General features: G+C 42.5%; 1 protein-coding gene across 1 annotated transcript in view; it reads left to right on the top strand.

Annotated features, from left to right (window-relative positions):
• RTN4RL1 (reticulon 4 receptor like 1) overlaps positions 1 to 19,573 on the top strand; it is a 203,544-nt gene extending 183,971 nt beyond the window's left edge. Inside the window, exon 2 of the mRNA XM_033921285.1 lies at positions 16,252 to 19,573. Coding sequence (XP_033777176.1) covers positions 16,252 to 17,621 — 1,370 coding nt within the window. The 3' untranslated portion in view covers positions 17,622 to 19,573. The remainder of the gene's footprint in view (positions 1 to 16,251) is intronic.
• Positions 19,574 to 20,035: the final 462 nt, after the last annotated feature.

The raw sequence follows: 20,035 nt of genomic DNA, 5'->3' as shown, positions 1-20,035 counted from the left end.
AGAAAGGCAAAAGTTGCAAGCACAGGAGAAAGAAGAAAAAGCAGTGAAGGCAAACTGTTTGGAATCCAGAGGTCACCTCCGCTGTAAAAAGTGTGTGGTGCAGTGGTTAGAGCTCCAGCTCCAGCAAGCTGGGGTTGTGGGTTCAAATCCCACACTGCTCCATGTGACTGTGGGCAAGTCACTTAATCCCCATTGCTCCAGGTACATTAGATAGAGTGTGAGTCCGCCGGGACAGATAGGGAAAAATGCTCGAGTACCTGAATATCCGCGTAGAATTGTAGGATATGCAGAATATAAATAAAAATAATAAATATGCTATTGATGACAGAGGGTTGTACCTTTTTACTTTGTCAAATCATATGAAAAAGTTTGACAAAGTAAAAAGATACATACTTCTGTTATCAATAGTGTATTTATTTTTTATTTATTTTTATTCCCATTTATTTGCTTACTTTTTGAAGAAAAAAAAATTCACCCAAGCCAGTGCACAGAAAGTATAACTCATACATAGACAATAAACAATTACAATAATAAACTATTCAGATAACAGTCCACATTATATCATATTATGCCACTTACATTGCCAATACAGGGCGCATAAAAATATGTATTTATTTCAAAAATGTATCCACCTCCTAAACCTAAGCGGTTTACAAAAAGCATACATAATAAAAACATCGCATTACAAGAAGACAAAGCAAGAATCCAATAGATGACAAGGGGACCAGCTGAAGGTGAACCCACAGACGTATCAGATAGAAACATAGAAAGTGAAGGCAGAAAAGGGCCAAGGCCCATTGAGTCTGCCCACTCCATTGACCCACCCCCCTAATTAATCGCTCTCTGATGACCTTTTCCCTCGTAGAGATCTGACATGAGCATCCCATCTGTTCTTAAAATCTGGCACGCTGCTGGCCTCGATCACCTGTACTGGGAGCTTATTCCAGCTGTTAACCACTCTTTCGGTGAAGAAGTACTTCCTGGTGTCGCCATGAAACTTTCCGCCCTTTAATTTCAGTGGGTGTCCTCTTGTGGCCGAGGGTCCTCTAAGAAGGAAAATATCATCTTCTACCTCGATACGACCAGTGACATACTTAAACGTCTCAATCATGTCTCCTCTCTCCCTACGTTCTTCGAGAGAGTATAGCCGCAATTCGTTCAGCCTTTCTTCGTATGATAGATCTTTGAGCCCCGAGACCATCCTTGTGGCCATTCGCTGTACCGACTTGACTCTGAGCACATCATTACGGTAATGAGGCCTCCAGAATTGTACGCAGTACTCCAGATGAGGCCTCACCATGGTTCTGTACAAAGGCATTAGGACATCGGGCTTCCGACTAACAAAGCTTCTCCGGATACAACTCAGCATTTGCCTAGCCCTGGATGAAGCCTTCTCCACTTGATTGGCCGTTTTCATGTCTTCACTGATGATCACCCCCAAATCCCGTTCTACTGCAGTCCTTGCTAAGGTTTCACCATTCAATGTGTACGTTCTGCACGGATTATTGTTGCCAAGGTGCATGACCTTGCATTTGTTAGCGTTGAAGCTAAGCTGCCAGGTCGAGGACCAATGTTCCAATAAAAGCAGGTCTTGCGTCATGCTGTCGGACAGATTGCCGTTATTCACAATGTTACATAGTTTGGCATCATCGGCGAATAATGTTATTTTACCTTGAAGCCCCTGAGTCATGTCTCTTACGAATATGTTGAAAAGAATCAGGCCCAAGACCGAGCCCTGCGGAGTAACAGGAGTTTAGATGGATGATAAGGGTAACTAACTTGAGGAAAAATTGCTAGAGATGGGCAGCCCAGAAATGTTCCATTATGTTTCACATCTTAGGTTGTTTACAGGAGTATTTCTTTTGTTTTGTCTTGGTTAGACTTCATTTTCTTTAGAGGGGGGCAAGATCGTTAAGAATGCGCCATCTTTGCAAATAATGCACATTATTCTAATGGGAAATTGAGGCATGCGGGACAAGCTATTCTTGCTATGGAATACTGGAATTTATATTTTGAGGCTAGGTTATGACTATTAAGCTGTTTATGATTAAGCTGAGGAGCCATTGACAAATTATTCCATGCTCTCCACTGGCATTCATTAACTCAGTCCAAGCCAGAATTGGAGGTTCTGAACAACAACAACAACAACAAAAAAAAAAAAGCTTACTTTAAAATAGTCTCTAAGTTAAAATGACAAAATCGCAAGAACATTAAGGCTGAGAGCAAAAATAATAGAAGTACCAACAGTCACTTAATTCTCCCAGGACTCTCCAAATCCCTAGAGATTCGCCTTTCATTCTTTTCTCTACTACACCTGCAGAACTGGATTGAACTCAGACATCATTACAGATGCAGTTCTCGTAGCTAGCTGGCCCTCCTCGTTCAGATCCAAAAGGCTCGTGCCAACAGGAACAGATCTCTTTGGTGCTCAGCTGTACTCTGAAATACTTAACGCTATCTCTTCTCCTTAGAAGCAGTGATAAGCTGATATTTTTAGCCAGAGCATACTTTCAAAAAGTCTAGGCATCCCCTTGCTTCTCACTACATCTCTATCTTTCTGGTGCAAAGGGTGGGCTAACCAAATGCTTTGATCCACTTATTTTATCAAAAACCAAACCCAGAGAATGGAACAGACTTCTGGCCTTAATAAGGCCGCAAAGGGATTTGAGTACTTTCAAAAGACTGTTGAAGTATGAAGTTTGAGTGATGAAAATTGAATACTGTGGCTCTAAGATGAAATGTTTTGCTGTATGATTTTATATGTATGTTTGTTATGTTTTATTATGGATGTGATTTTGCGACTATCGGTAATAAACTATAAATGGGTTAGGGCAGGGGTGTCCAATGTCGGTCCTCGAGGGCCGCAATCCAGTCGGGTTTTCAGGATTTCCCCAATGAATATGCATTGAAAGCAGTGCATGCACACAGATCTCATGCATATTCATTGGGGAAATCCTGAAAACCCGACTGGATTGCGGCCCTCGAGGACCGACATTGGACACCCCTGGGTTAGGGTTTTATTCTGTGAGATCTGTGTGAGTGGACTTTGTGTGTGCTTTGTACAAAGGGTCCTGATTTCCCTTCTATGATGCAAGAAGACTTTAACCCCTGACGCAGCAGAACGAAACGGAGATTTCCCTGTCGGGTTCAACAGGCTGCGGTGTCCAGGTAGTGATTGGGAACAGCTTGGACATTGTCTTCAGCTATGTTTATTGTCTTTTTTTCTGCTTTGGAAATCTTGTGGAAGTTGTTGGTGACTGTGTGCTTAGGTGCAGAATTTTTCACACAAATTGTTGGTTTTTTTTTTCTTTTGGCGTGCCTTGTTATAGGGGTGGTTTTTCTGAGAGCTGCTACAGTGCCTGCTTTTCCACCTTGTTTTTCCACCACATGTGGAGTTTTTTTGTCAGATGAAGCTGAACTGAGGCTTTTTCTCCACTTTTCTTTCTTTTTTTGTATGCTTGGGTTGTGAATGTGAGCCCGTGTGTGCGTGGTTGGTGTATGTGGCCTTGCAGTGGCTCAGGAACCCCCAGGCTTTCCACATAGGAAATAGGTGTGTATTGGTAGTGATTATATATGTCCTTTTCCTGAGTAAGTGTGTAGTTTTATTCCAATCCCAGTTTCTGTCCAAAAGGAGGCTTCTCCTACCATTACTGCACTAGTCAGGAGAGCCTTCCCCTTGGAAACTTCAGTATTCAGAAATCAAGATACCCTAGTAGAGCCACTAGTGGTCTCTGCCATCCACCCTAAACCAAACCTTCGCAGCCTCTAGTATAGCTTTGTTAACTTTTTTATTTAGTTGTTTTGGTTTATTTCTTTGTTTTGTACATTTAAAAATATAATAAGGAAAGGTTTTTTATTGACGTTTGTGTGATGTTCCTTGATGTAGGTACATTTAAAATAGGGTTACCATATGGCTCCAGAAAAAGGAAGACGGATTGAGATATTCGGGTTTTACTTCCATTGAAAGCAATGTCTGTGAATTTTCAGCAGCTCTGTATGAATAATGCCAATGAAAATTCTTCCAGTCTTTGCTGGCATTACGAGGGTGATGCCATAACCTGGGCACCCACATTTACACACGTAATGTTTAGGATACTAGCACTTGTATGCATATGTGCTCACATACCCACATAAGTGCCAGCAGGGTACCTAGGTGCTATTCTCCAAATACCTGCATAACTTGCATAGTGTGTATTAGTAAGGGGTGCTTACATGAGTAGAACATGGATGAGACATATGTGGGGCTCCCCATTATTTCCCAAGTCAATAGTCAAACTCTGCAGTTGGCATGTACATTAATTGTCAACCACAGTGCTTATATATAGATATATAGATATGGATATATAAAATTCTCTTTATTAAGAACATACCAGTAAAAAATCAGCAACATAATAAACATTTTCATAACTCCCCACCCTCCCCATTCACTGCCCAGAACAGATAATTGTAAGGGAGCGTGTGGTGTAGTGGTTAGAGCTACAGCCTCAGCACCCTGAGGTTGTGGGTTCAAATCCCCTACTGCTCCTTGTGACACTGGGTAAGTCACTTAATCCCCCATTGCCCCAGGTACATTAGATAGAGTGTGAAGCTACCAGGGACAAATGCTTGAGTACCTGTATGTAAACCACTTAGATTATAAGTGGTATATAAATAAAATAAATAATAATATGTACTAGACACAGTTCTGCGTTGATTACATTGGGATCTAAACTCTTATGACCCCAGACATACAATGCCAATACTAAATTCCCTTAGAAAAAAAACCCTTCCCCATCACCATGTCAGAATATCTCTCCTACCCTTTCCAAAATATAACTGGAAGGAACCTAAGGGCCACCAGATAGGTTAATCTATCCAATAGGTTCTCCCCTCCCCAGTCTATTAAGTACAAAACTCTAGTTCCTGGGAGCAAATGACTAAATCTATCCCTTCTATATCATTAAAAAAATTTTTACTGCCTTTTAAAATTGTATTTCACACTATTTAATTCCAATAACATTACTGCATACAATTTATTTTTCCAATACCAAAAAGATGGAGGTTCATCCTTTAACCAATGATTAAAAATACATTTCTTCCCTACTATGCCAGATTTACATAAGAAAATTTTACAACCCTGTCCCTGGATCCCCAAACCATCTGTTTTATTTAACAGGAATCCTAATGGGGTTGCTAATATTATTTGACCCAATAATTGCTCAAGATATATAAATAATTTCTCCTCAGTATTCTTCAGTTTTACTGCACTGCTAAAAGGCACGGACCAAAGTATTGTCTGCGAACTGGCACTTGAGCAGACCGAGCTCATCACACCTCCCATTTTATGGCCTTGTGTCTGGGAAAAGGATGCTCTGTGAAGTATTCTGAATCGACAGTCCTGAAGTTCAGCACTGGGTATTCATTTTAGTAATAAAAGTTTTACATTAGGCCCTCTTTTACTAAGACGCAGTAGAGGTTTCTATCACGGGCCGGGATGCCAAATGCTCTGACGCCCATAGCAATCCTATGAGCGTCGGAGCATTTAGTGTTCCGGGCTGCGGTAGAAACTAGAGAATGACACGGGGACAAATTTGTTCCCGTCCCCGCAGGAAGTCAATTTTCCCATCCCGACCCCCATCCCGACCCCGTGAGTTTTGTTGCTGTCCCTGCCCCTGCCCCATTCCTGTAAGCTCTGCCTTAACAGCACAAGCCTTGGACACTTATGATTTTAAAGTGTTTGAGGCTTGGGTTCATAGTCATTCGTGTGCGGGACTTCGGCACGCCGACATTGCAGCGCCGTCAATTTGGCGCAAGACCCCAGTGCACCACCTAAAAAGTTACTTTTACAGAGCTCTGACGTGGGGTGTGGGGGGAACCCCCCCCCCAATTTACTTCATACTCTTCACACTGCCGTTGGGGAGGTTCGGGAGGTTGGAACCCTCCATTATAGAGTAAACTTAACTTTTTCCCGATTTTTTAGGAAAAAGTTAAGTTTTCTCTATAATGTGGGGGGTTGCACCCACATACCCCCCAAAGGCAGCGCGAAGAGTATGAAGTAAAATGGGGGGGTTCCCCCCCCCACACACACACACCCCCGTCGGGAACCCCCCCCCCCCCCCCGTCAGAGCTCTTTAAAAGTAACTTTTTAGGCGATGCGCTGGGGTCTTGCGCCAAATTGCGCTGCAATGTCGGCACGCCAAAGCCTCGTGCGCTCTTCTCCTGTCACCGTTCCCTAGGGGTCTCCTTCCGAAAAGGATCGCGCTTTGTTACCCAAGCTTGCATAGAAGCTTGCTTAATCCAGTGTACGAATATAGTGTGTTAGCTGTAAATAAGCCTAGGGATCCTCCTGCCAAAGGTTTGGTCGTTGTTGAAGATCTGCTTAGGTTATGAGCCTAAATGCCCCAAGGAGTCCAGCAGAGGACAAACCCACGAACACAGCACAAGCCAGGAAAATAGTGGGATGGGACAATGGACTTTCCACAATAAATAGAGCCAGCAGCATGTTCACTATGTCTTGACCATTTGTGATTGGCCATAAGAAACATTTGGATATCATCCTGCAGGCTCTGTTTATTGTGGAAAGTCCCTTGTCCCATCCCACTATTTTCCTGGCTTAGGTTATGAGCCTAACATTATCACTCATCAGGTGTTCTATTCATGTGATACTCTGACTACCTCATCTTACAAACGGTCCACTAGCCATGGTACTTATGCCGAATCTAGATCATCAGTGCTGCTATCAGAATATTGAACAGTACTGAATACTCATATATCGATATAGTAGCTAGTGCTGTTACTTTCTGGACACACACTATGTAAAACCCTCTAAGGGAACTCTCAATAATATCAAAATGTAATAGGCCCTCGTGAATTACATTACATTACATTAGAGATTTCTATTCCGCCATTACCTTGCGGTTCAAGGCGGATTACAAAAGAGATGAAAAACGTTGGGTTACAATGGAAGAACATTTGTCCTTTCTAGAAAGGTAAAGAGTAGGTTATGTAGTTTCTGTGTGGCGGGAAGAGGGGGAGTAGGGAGGACGGTAAGTTTGAAATTAGGGCTGTTTCAGGAATTTCTTGAAGAGTATAGTTTTTATTTCTTTTCTGAACGTCTTGTAGTCTGGTGTCGTTATCAGTAGATTGGAGATTTGGCTATCTAGTTTAGCTGCTTGAGTGGCCAGGAGGCCGTCGTATAGTTTTTTCCGTTTTACTTCTTTGATCGAGGGGTGTGTGAATGGGGTGTGTGTTTTTCTATGTTTGATTGAGGTGGTTTGGATGAGGCGGTTGTTCAGGTAGGTTGGGCTGTCTCCGTTTAAGGTTTTAAATAATACAGTAGAATTTAAATAGTATTCTTTCTTGGATTGGTAGCCAATGTGAGTTGATGTATGCTTCTGTAATATGGTCGTGTTTTCTCAATGAGTAGATGAGTCTCAGAGCTGTATTTTGGATTGTTTATAGTTGTTTAGTCATTGTAGCAGGTCAGGGGAGGTAGAGGATGTTGCAGTAATCTAATAGATTTAGGATTAGGGATTGTACTTTAAGCTTGAATTGTGTTTTTTCGAAGAATTTTCTGACTTGTCTTAGGTTTCTCATAATTGTGAAGGATTTCTGTATTGTTTTATTTATTTACAGTTGCATGGTGCAGCATCGGTCTATAGTCATTCCTAGTAGTTTTATGGTAGTTTGAATGGGATAGTTGATTGTGTTAATTTCTATATTGGTTATGGTAAGGTGGAATACACATAAAGCAACGCAAATACATTAATAATTATGGTAATAGAGTACCCTCAATGTGGTTTTACAAGCTAATGGGATACTGAACAATGCCAGTATTCCAGGCGTATAAGTCAAGCCGGCTCTATTTCACGCCGTGCTACATACCATCATAGGTGTACCCTGTGTGCATCAAAATAAAATGCAAAACACAAATAACAGTGACTGTGCTTGTATTAATCTTTAGTTAATTGTATGTCATTTGACAACTTAACAAGGCTCTTACAATTTAAAACGAAGTCAGGAGTTGACGCTTCAACTATATGGAAATGCCCAACAATGTAAAATCAAGGAATGGCGGACGAGGAGAAACCGAGATACGTACCGCAAACTGCGCCAGTGGACAGCATTTAATCTTGTTAAGTTGTCAAATGACATACAATTAACTAAAGATTAATACAAGCACAGTCACTGTTATTTGTGTTTTGCATTTTATTTTGACACACACAGGGTACACCTATGATGGTGTGTAGCACGGCGTTAAATAGAGCCGGCTTGACTTATACGCCTGGAATACTGGCATTGTTCAATATCCCGGTAAGCTTGTAAAACCACACTGAGGGTACATTACTACCATAATTATTAATGTATTTGCGTTGCTTTATGTGTATGCCATCTTACCACGATTAATTAACAAGGGACTGTTACTCTCTGGACAGCAGCAATATTGAAATCATCAGGATAGCTAATTAGTGAACAGTTTTCAATAGGAATTTGGCTGTCCTGTATGTATCCGGATATTTAGCTGGTTAGCGATTTGAATATCACCGTTATCCATATAACTTTAAGGACTGCCCATATTTAGCGCACGTACTGTATTGGCACGATCTTGATTATGCTGTGGTGTTCTGCAAGGATATTCAGTTGCACTGTCCAGAAGATGCCATTGACCATACAATAGCCGCAGCTAAGAGAAATATAGTAACATAGTAGATGACGGCAGATAAAGACCCGAATGGTCCATCCAGTGTGCCCAACCAAATAATCAGATAACTGCCACAGTTATCTCACTATTTACCTTTAAATAACGGGCCCTGCATTTTTCACTCCGTACACTTTAATTTCCATGGAAAATGCACCCACACAAGAAGGAGATGTACAATTAGAATTACAGCTTAATAAACTTGATATAGTGCCCTTTCAAAAAAGGTAGAGGCAGTTTACACTGTACAGTAAAACCATGGTTTGCGAGCATAATTCGATCTGAAACCATGCTTGTAATCCAAAGCACTCATATATCAAAGCGAATTTCCCCATAAGAAATAATGGAAACTCAGACGATTCTGTATGTACTTGTATTGCAAGACATAGCTTGTTTATCAAGTTAAAATTTAATAAAATGTTTTGCTTGTCTTGCAAAACACTTGCATACCAAGTTACTTGCAATCTAAGGTTTTATCAAAAGCAAGAAACGAGCACCATTACTTATAGAAAAGTGCACATATCCAAACTCATCCACAGCGAAACCTCAGCAGGAACCTTCACAGGAGTCCAGAATCCAGAGCTATAACCCAAAAGCTGTATGACCCATAAGATCCTTCTACTCATTCCGAAAACCAGGAATGCACCAAAAGAAAGCATTCCCTCAAATAGACATCAGGCGAGTCTGGGAGAAGGCAGAGATTTCAAGTACGGTTGGAGTGGAAGAACGCAGGACCTACTGGGAACATTGGGGGATAGATCATGGTGCGAGGATACCATTTCATGCAGCGCTTTATGAAAGTGGGGGAAGCTGATGAGCTCTGCTGCTTTTTGGAGAGAATCAATGGAACAAATCTCATTTATACACCCCTGAGGAAGGCTTTTCAAGCAGAAACATGAATCGTGTTGGGGTCCAGTACAAAAAGGATTGAAAGACTTTCTGTTAGGCTTGCATCATTTCTTGTATATGTTTTACCTATTTATATGTTTCCAATAAATTGATTGTCCTTGAGGTTGATTGACTGTCTCTTCCCCACTCTTTTTTTCTGTTTGTGTATTATTACAGGTGGCATAGCCAGCTTTACAATTAAGGGGTGGGGTGGGGGGGGGAGAGCAGACATTAATGGTTCCAGGTGTCCATTACCTACATTCCTTTGGAACCTCCCTCCTTTTCTGATTTATGTGGTGATACCTTGTCCTCGAGATTTCTGTTGTGCAGACACACTGCTTCCTTCTGGTAAATATTTGAATGTTTGTATCATATCTCTCTCTTCCTTCTTTCTTCCAGAAAAAACATCTTTCTCTTCCTTAGTCACCCTAGCCTTGAAGTAATAATGCAAACCTCAGCACACATTTAATATCCCTCTTTGGCATGCTTTTGTATATTAAAATTACTAGCAAGTCTAATAAGGATTAAAGTTTTTTTTCATTTTGGTGCCATTTCCATGCAAATGAATACAAACATCCAATGCAGGAAAAAAGTACTACTTTGCTTGAGGCCCTCTCCACAAAAGCACAGAGTTTAGGGGTGAAGAACATATGTGCACGACAGAAGAGCAGGACTTGGGTGTGATTATATGTGATGAGCATAACAGGTTGAAAAGGTGACGGTGAAAGCTAGAAGGATGCTAGGTTGCATTGGGAGACGTATGGCCAGTAGGAAAAAGGAGGTATTGATGCCCCCGTATAAGACTTTGGTGAGACCTCATTTAGAATATTGTGTACAATTCTGGAGGCCGCACCTTCAAAAAGATATAAAAAGGATGGAGTCTGTCCAGAGGAAGGCTACTAAAATGGTGTGTGGTCTTCATCATAAGGCTTATGGAGACAGAGATCTCAATATGTATACTTTGGAGGAAAGGCAAGAGAGGAGAGATATGACAGAGACATTTAAATACCTACGTGGCGTAAATGCACATGAGTTAAGTCTCTTTCATTTGAAAGGAAGCTCTGAAATGATAGGGTATAGGATGAAGTTAAGAGGTAATAGGCTCAGGAGTAATCTAAGGAAATACATTTTTTTTTCAAGAAAGGGTGATAGATAAGTGGAACAGTCTCCTGGAGGAGGTGGTGGAGACAGAGACTGTGTCTGAATTCAAGAAAGTGTGGGACAGGCACCTGGGATCTCTTAGGGAGAGGAGGAGATAGTGGAAGCTATGGATGGGCAGACTGGAAGGGCCATTTAGCCTTTATCTGCCATCATATTTCTGTTTCTATATGTTATGGGGCTTTCCAGTGGTTTGCCTGTTTCCACACATTAAACTACACATGACTGAATTTTCTGAATTTTTCTGTTAGTGGGTGTGGTCACAATTGAAGAGTGAGTATGGAAGTGTAACCAGCTAGAATGTTACACTTTCCGTGCACTAACTGGCTAACACAGAGATAAAACCGGACCCCCCCCCCCCTTACTGCTTCTTATATAGGAGGAAATATTCAGCCGGCGGTGGCCAATACAGTTAAAGCTTGCTGCTGGCACTGAAACTGGAAATTTAATGCCATGCCCTAACCGGTGATTGGTATTGAATTTCCAGTTTCATTTAGTGGGAGAATGTGGTGCAGTGGTTAATGCTACAGCCTCAGCACCCTGAGGTTGTGGGTTCAAACCCACGCTGCTCCTTGTGACCCTGGGGAAGTCACTTAATCCCCTCATTGCCCCAGGTACATTAGATAGATTGTGAGCCCACTGGGGCAGAGAGGGAAAACTACTTAAGTACCTGAATAAAATGCATGTAAACCGTTCTGAGCTCCCCTGGGAGAATGGTATTCAAAAAAATTAAATAAAAATAAATAAAAATTTATGGCTGCCAGAACTTAATTGGTTAAGCTAATATTCAGACTAACTGCTAAGTTCCCAGCGGTTAAAGATAGGCCTGCTATTTATGCGGCCTATTTTAACTACTATATCCAACATACAATATCGGCACTAAGCAAATATATCATGTGATGTGGCTGGTCAGTAATAACTTTTGAAATCTTAGACTTTTGACACATATTTCTGTTTTAGTTACTAACCTTAGGGAGTCTTTTGCTAAAAGGCATTAAGTTCTAATGTGCATTTAGTGAAGAAAAAAAAAAAAAAAAAAAGGCTACTGCAAACACATTAAGGCAGTGTATCTCAAACTGTGTGCCCAGGCACACTAGCATGCCTCCTGAGATTTCAGGTGTGCCACGGTACACTGGGGAGGAGAAGAGGTGCCGGTGCCAGCTGGCTGCCTACAGGACGTGCCTCTTGTAGCGAGAGGCACGTCCTGTAGGCAATCAGTGGGCGCCAGCACCTCTCTGGCCCTCTTCCCTTCTGGCACCCCCCCCCCCCCCCCACTGGCATCTCAAGGCCCGCCTGGAGGGCCTTCACACACAGGTGGACATCGACATGATGATGTCACACATGCGTGTGATGTCATCACGGCGATATCCACGCACTTCCAGGTACCTCGAGCCATAGCCACTACCTTTAGTGTGCTGCGGCTCGAGAAAGTTTGCGGGACACTGCATTAAGGCATTTTACAGTATTTTGCCTGTTAGAGTGCGCTAACTCACTTGTTAGCTTTTCTTTACAAATATTTTGGTGAGGGGGATGCATCATAGGCAGAGAATGGGTGTAGAAGTCTTAACCAGCTAGCGTGTTCACATTAGTGAGTGCTATATGGCTAATGCTGGGTTGACACAGGAGCACGTGACCAGTGGCGTAGTAGGGAAAGGAGGTACAAAGGGTGGTGGTGCCTGGCATCACCATGCCATCTACCCCTTCACACTCTTCCCCGTAGCACGTGTACCTCTTCATATCTTCACTGCCAGTGAGCAGCATCTCCTGCCTGCTGCTCTCTGTTCTCCCTCTGACATCACTTCCTGTTTCTGAGAGTAGGAAGTGATGTCAGAAGGAGAGCCAAGGCCAGCGTAAGCAGCAGGTAGGAGATGCTGCCAGTGAAGATTTGAAAAGGTATGTATGTAGGGGGGGGGGGGCAGGGGAGGAAGGAGAGGTGCCAGCAGCCCTGCCAGGATGATGTCCTGAGCGGTCTGCCCCTCCTGCATATAGTTCCTCCTCTGTACAGATAAGCCAAACCCTGCTGCTGGGAACAATTGAAGGGTTCCAGAGGTGATTTGGGAAAATATAGACAGGTGAGTCTGATGTCGGTGCTGGGCTAAATGGTAGAGACTATTATAAAGAACAAAATGACAGAACATACACATAAGTGTGGATTAATGAGAGAAAGCCAAATCAAGGGAAATCGTGCCCCACCAAGCTACTGCATTTCTTTGAAGGGGTGAATGAACTTGTGAATAAAGGTGAGCCGGTTAATACTGTGTATTTGGATTTTCAAATGGCATTTGACAAAGTACCTCATAAAAGACTTCTGAGGAAATTAGAGAGTCATGGGATAGGAGGTAATGCCCTATTATGGATTAAGAGCTGGTTGAAAGACAGAAAACAGAGAGTAGGTTTAAATGGTCAATATTCTCAATGGAGAAGGGTAAATAATGGGGGATCCCTCCTGTCCCAGCTCACCGCTGGACAACCGGGCATTTTAGAGGTATGCGGGAGAGGCGGGAGGCTGGGTAAAAGTTTTTCAAGTCAGCCGGGACAGGAGGCAGGAGGGATCCCTCCTGTCCTGGCCCACCGGGTCTTATGGCAATTTTTGGGCTCAAAAATTTTGTATTATATTCGAGTATAACGTAATGCAAGGTTCCACATTAGAGTCACTGCCCGGGAAAAGGATCTAGGTGTCATCGTTGAGGATACATTGAAATCCTCAGTTCATTGTGTCACAGTAGCTAAGACAGCAAATAGAATGTTAGGAATTATCAGGAAAGGAATAGAGACAAAGATGAAAATGTTATAATGCCTTTGTATCGCTCTATGGTACAGCCGCACCTCAAATACTGTGTGCAGTTTTGGTCACCATATTTCAAAAAAGATATAGCGGAATTAGAAAAGGTACAGAGAAGAGTGATGAAGATGATAAAAAGAATGGGACGACTTCCCTATGAGGAAAGGCTAAAGCAGCTAGGACTCTTCAGCTTGGAGAGGAGACGGCTCAGGGGTGACATGATAGAGTTCTATACAATACTGAGTGGAGTGGAAAGGGTAGATGTGACTCGCTTGTTCACTCTTTCCAAAAATACTAGGACTAGGGGGCATGCGATGAAGCTACTACGTCGTAGATTTAAAACAAACCGGAGAAAATATTTCTTCACACAACGGGTAATTAAACTCTGGAATTCGTTGCCGGAGAATGTGGTGAAATCAGTTAGCTTAGCAGGGTTTTAAAAATGGTTTGGATAATTTCCTCAAAAAAGAAGTCCATTGGCTTGGGGAAATCCACTGCTTATTCCTAGGATAAGCAGCATAAAATCTGTTTTACCACTTGGGATCTAGCTAGGTTGGCCACTGTTGGAAACAGGACACTGGGCTTGATGGACCTTCAATCTGTCCATATAAGGCAATTCTTATGTTCTTACGTTCTAGTACAATTCCATATTGCTGCTGAATGAAGAACAATGCAGTGGAAACACTTGGATATAAAGTGTTCTATCATTACTAATTCATTTGGCTTTTGTTTCCATCAGGATGAGCTCATCCAGTATTAGCAGATGTAATCCGATTAAAATAGCAAAGAAATGTAAATTAGAAAAAGGTTGTACCCTCTTCTAATTTCAGAACTCTACTAGCCGGATCCTCTCCTCTCATAATAAAAACAGCTTAAACACGTGAAACCTGAATAGATACAGTATGTTTTGTCTAGCAAAAAAAAAAAAAAAAAAGGTGTTGGTACTCAAATGCCAGGCTGTCCTTCAGGGATGGGGTGATCACTGAGGAACCCACCCCTCAATAGCCAGGCACAGAATCCATTAAAAGGCAGAATTGGTGTGCAGGGCCTGGGCTCTTTCATGACTACTTGTGGACTATAAATTGACTTTTATCAGGCAATGGAAAAGGGGCCTGTACTCAACACCCCTGAGTACCCGCTGAAAAAAGCCCCCAAATAGAACATAAGAACATAAGAAGTTGCCTCCACTGGGTCAGACCGAGGTCCATCTCGCCCAGCGGTCCGCTCCCGCCGCGGCCCATCAGGTCTGCGACCTGTGAAGTGGTTTCTGACCACTTCTATAAACTACCTCAAGTTCTATCTGTACCCCTCTATCCCTTTATCCTCCAGGAACCTATCCAAACCCTTCTTGAATCCCTGTACAGAGTTCTGGCCTATCACTTCCTCCGGAAGCGCGTTCCATGTGTCTACCACCCTCTGTATATAATAGGTATAATGTTTTTCAAAATTGATGGTAAAAAACATTCGCTGGAAGGCACTTGAGGTGGAGGGACTGCTGTGCTATAGCTGTTAATTTAATCCTCCTTTGTTTTTAACAGATCAAGAATCAGATTTAAATTTTGGGCTAAAGTAGAACAAAGTACTACAAAAAGACTGCCTGTCAGCGTGCCACCTGTGAGTGTACAATAAACCTGTTCTTCAGCCTACCGCCTGTCAGCATGCCAATAGCTGCCTGTCAGTGTGCCATCCATCAGTCACTAATCAGCATGCTTGTCAATATGTCACCTGTCCATCAGCATGCAGCTGTCCAGCATGCCACCCATCTGTTGGCATACCCTCAGCATGCTCCCCATTGATATGCCATTTATGAGCATGCCATCCATCTGTCAGTGTGCCCATGAGCTTGTTGCTCATTGGTGCACCACTGGTCAAAGTGCCACCCCAGTTTTGAAATAACTGCATTTTTTTTTTGTACACAAGGATTTGACTTCCTGCAACTTCTGGAAGGGAAAATTGTACAAAGGGAAGGAAAAAGCGTGCAAACAAAATCTAAAGGTGCAACGGGACCCTTGCTCACTTCTTTACTCAGAATCTTTAAAGTGAAGCTCCCCCAGGATTTCTGCTTTGTCCATACTATAAATGGTTTTCCCTTCCAGAAGGTGTAGGAAATGACATCTTTGGCTAAAAATGCATTATTTCAAAACTGGACAAAAACCCCAGCTTCCACATTTTTTCCACTCTCATTTTCTCCCCTTATTGGTGTCTGTTATTATAATTGCCCAGTGACTACTACCCTGAAGGATAAGGGGAGGGGCCTCTTCTGAGGTGAGCCTTCATCCCAGCTCACTAGCCTGCTAGAGCCATTACAACAGTGTTCTCCTCCTTCCCTCTCCCTCCACCACCACAGTATGCCGGACCCAACCAACCCAGATGAGTGGGAGGTCTGAATCCAGATCTTTTGTACCACAGGGTTCATCTGACTTGCAGAGTTTTGTACTTTTTCTCATACTTTTGTCTGATCGCTACATCCGATTCTCAATGCATACAATTGTACAGTATTGCTGGGAAAACTGACTGTTCTTTACGTTTGTTCAGAGGTTTGAGTGCCTGACTTAGTATCCTTTGTTACTACAGAAGTGACAACATATGTATAAGACCTTTCTGACTGTAACTCACCTTGAGCTACAAATGAAAAGGCCTGAGCTAAAGCCATGTAAATAAATAACCTCTTGGTTTCTATTCTACAGTGATATTGAAATGTTTTACGACAAGACCCTAATGTTTCTCTCTCTCTTTGTTTGAACAGGGGGATATGTGAAGCTGTTCCTGGTGCTGCTTGGACTTGAAGCTCACTTTACAATGTCTTGTCCTGTGAACTGTGTATGCTACCCTTCCCCCATGACAGTCAGCTGCCAGGCTCATAATTTTGCTGCCATTCCTGAGGGCATCCCAGAGAATAGTGAGAGGATTTTTCTCCAAAACAATCAGATCACAATGCTTCTGCGAGGTCACTTTGCTCCCTCTTTGGTCACCTTGTGGATCTACTCCAACAATATCACCTTCATCGATCCAGCCACCTTTGAGGGATTTGAACTTCTAGAGGAGCTAGATCTAGGGGACAATCGCCACCTAAGAGCTTTGGCTGCAGAGACCTTTCAAGGTTTGTCTAGACTCCATGCTTTGTATCTGTACAAATGTGGGCTCAGTTCCTTACCTACTGGGATATTCAGTGGCCTTCATAATTTACAATATCTTTATCTGCAAGACAACCATATAGAGTTTCTCCAGGATGACATCTTTGTTGACTTAGTTAATCTCAGTCACTTGTTCCTCCATGGGAATAAACTATGGAGCCTACATCAAAACACATTCAGAGGACTAATCAATCTGGACAGATTATTGATTCACCAAAACCAGCTCCAGTGGGTTCACAGACGAGCCTTCCATGACCTCAAAAGGCTGACCATTCTATTTCTTTTCAACAACAGCCTCTCAGAGCTCCATGGGGAATGCCTGGCTCATCTTTCAGCACTAGGTTTTCTCAGACTCAATGGAAACCCTTGGGAATGTGACTGCAAAGCCAGATCTCTCTGGGAATGGCTGCGCAGGTTTCGTGGCTCTAGCTCTAGCGTCATCTGTGAATCACCTGATGGAATGCAGGGTAAGGACCTGAAAGACCTAAAAGCAGAGGATTTCAGGGACTGTTCAGGTTCTGAATCCCTCCATCAGATTAAAACACACACGTTCAGCACAGGGGACAGAATGGCCCACAAAGATCACCACTCCCACCATTCCTCAAAAGAGAAGGGCAAGGGGAAAGATTTGGACCATGTTTTACCCAACATTGAGCCAGCAGCTGCCCCGGCCTCCCGCCCAGGCTACAGGAAGCCTGGGAAAAACTGCACCAGTCATAAAAGCCGTAACCATATCTCCAAACCTGCGTCCTTGGGGCCTAGAAAGAACATGCTTGACCCACCCGATTATGTGCCTGATTACCAGTACAAAATGAACTTTGACGTGATCCCCACAGCTCATCCAAAGCGGAAGGCTAAATGCACTCGCAGGACCCCCATAAAATTCCCCAGTGGAGTCCAGCAGGCAGCCGACAGTGGCAGCTCGAGCCCAAAGACATCTTTGTTAGCATTTCTCCTGATCTTAGCAGCCATCCTACGCTGAGCCTGGCTGCTGGGGGGACTGCTCTGTACTGCCATCACTTTACAAAGGACCACCATTTCTGTTCTTCTTCTTTTGTTGTAAATGGAGAATTTGACCTAGACTGAAAGGAAAAGAAAGTGGTTATAGGGCTTTTGAAGGTCTCCATACGCAGATTGATGAATTATAGATTCCAACCATACAGCAAAGCAGATAGTGGGAGGGCATTAAAAAGCATAACCACGTGCTTTTTACAAAGAGCCCCTATTAAGCGTCTAATAAAAGCCAACATTTGTTTTTAAGTTACAAAAGGTAACAGTCACATGAGCTGATAGTTATACCATTAAAAAACCCAGGACTGTGGGAAACACGATTGTACTGAGAGTGGTTTAAGAGGCCCTGCGATTAGAGGGGAGCACAGGTGTTAAAAAGCAAAACTATACCACCACCTCCTCCAAGAGCAAAAACATAATCAGCATATGGGCCCTTCATCTTTTATCTGAAACTATATACGCATAAGAGAGAATGCAGAAAGCATTGCATTGGTTATTCCATCTCTCCTGACCAAAGTTGGATAGAAGACAATCGCAAATACCTGAATAATTCAGGCATATCGACATAATATCTATTTATTTATTTATCTATCTATCTAAGTAATATATGTATAAAAAAAAATACATATATAGCAGGGCTTGACTGCAGGACTAGAAGTAGCCAGCTACCAAAGGAAAGGCTAACATGGGTGAAAAGATTACTGAGGAAAGAAGGTTTCTAAAGATGGTGCATTTCTTTTGTAATTTGTATTCACTTATTTATATTAACACTGGCACAAATTTCCTTCACTCTACCCCGATTATCAATGTCTTAAAAATGTTTTAAATAATACAAAACCTCCAGAAGTTACGGATTGTACTTTTGAATTTAGAGCAAATGAGCGCGCTATGATTTTGTCTAGAAAACAGTGGCAGCAGTGCCTGCAAAGTTGGATTTTGCTGTGTCACAAGCGCAGGCCACAGGGCAGGACAAATGAGCCTTCCAGCAACTCAAGGTCACGACTCATGCCACTGACAGGTGGCCATAAGACTGCAGGGCCCGAGGGAAAAGCTAAGCCAGTCCTGGATTTGCTGTCATTGCCTAAAGAGATTTGTGGCTCCGGTTTCTTAAGCCTTTGTGTGCAATGGATGAAAAATCAGGACTGGATCAGCATCTCTCTGCAGACATGGAAACTTTATCTCTAAGGGATCACACACAAGCAGGAGGTCAGGGACAAGGTCATTAGAAACATCAGAATTATCAGAGTTCATATCAAAGTACCCTTCTAGTGTGTTCAATCTTTGAGTCAACAGATGTGCTATCAGAAGAGCCTGGCTCCCTTGTCTAACTAGTGAGCAAAGCAGCTCCCAACAGTGATGGCTTAGTTTCGCAATGATCTTAGAGCAGGCCTAAGGTTTTCATTCTCCTGATGTGGTCTAGGGCAGCCTATGGGCTCCTGCCCACTAGAGATATTCCTGACACCAGAAGCCTGAACTAACAATTTTTATGCTCATATTCAGCTCAGCAGACACAAATTTAACTGAAATAGTGTGGAAGATGCAGACAGAATACTCAGTACATAATATCCAGTGGAATAGCAAAACTGGTTACAGGATTTATTTTGATAATTAAGAAAGAATTTTGGAAGGTATCATAGCAGGGGGCTAAATGCTTTCCTCACATACAGGCAGTAAAAAAATGACTCCAGAGACTTTACAGATGAAGCCTGAGGCTCAAGTTTGATTCTCAAGGACTCGAGGAGACTAGATGGCAGTGTTATTCAGAGAAAGGAGACAGATTAGTTTTGCACACACAACAAATGTTAATTCCTTTTCAGGGAAAGCAAATGTTAATGGATAAAGAAAACCCACTGAATTAAAAAAATAAAATAAAAATAATCTTGCTTAAACAAAACCTGATTTTTATTTTCTGATAAAGGGTTCTTTGTGTGGTTGGAGAGGTCATGAGAGAGAAAACTTGAAATACTGGTATGGAACAATAATTCTGGTTGCCTACTCATTGTATTCAATAAACTCTCCCTTTTCTTTTGTATACTCACTGGGATCACTGTTACCTTATTTCTCTGTACCTTTTCCCACCGTGTAGCAGAGTTTTCCAAGTACATGTGACCTGGTTTGGCTGCTCTTGGAGACAAAATACTGGGTTCAATAGACTGTGGTATAATTCATAATGGCTTTACTTATGTTTATATGTTCTTAGTTTAAGGCTACTGTTTGGATCCAGATTAGCAGAAAAGGGTTGATCCAATCCTGGGTATACTCAATGCAAACTGGGATTTGTAGTCTTGCTTTTCTTAGGGCATACAATGGGTTACCATATGGCTCCAGAAAAAGGAGGATGGATTGAGGCATCTGGGTTTTACTTCCATTGCTTTCAATAGAAGT

The sequence above is a fragment of the Geotrypetes seraphini genome, chromosome 15 (genome assembly GCF_902459505.1).
Source record: "Geotrypetes seraphini chromosome 15, aGeoSer1.1, whole genome shotgun sequence".
In the NCBI taxonomy this organism is placed as follows: Eukaryota; Metazoa; Chordata; class Amphibia; order Gymnophiona; family Dermophiidae; genus Geotrypetes; species Geotrypetes seraphini.
Note: the sequence above shows the minus strand (reverse complement) of the source record. Positions and strands in the feature narration are given on the sequence as shown.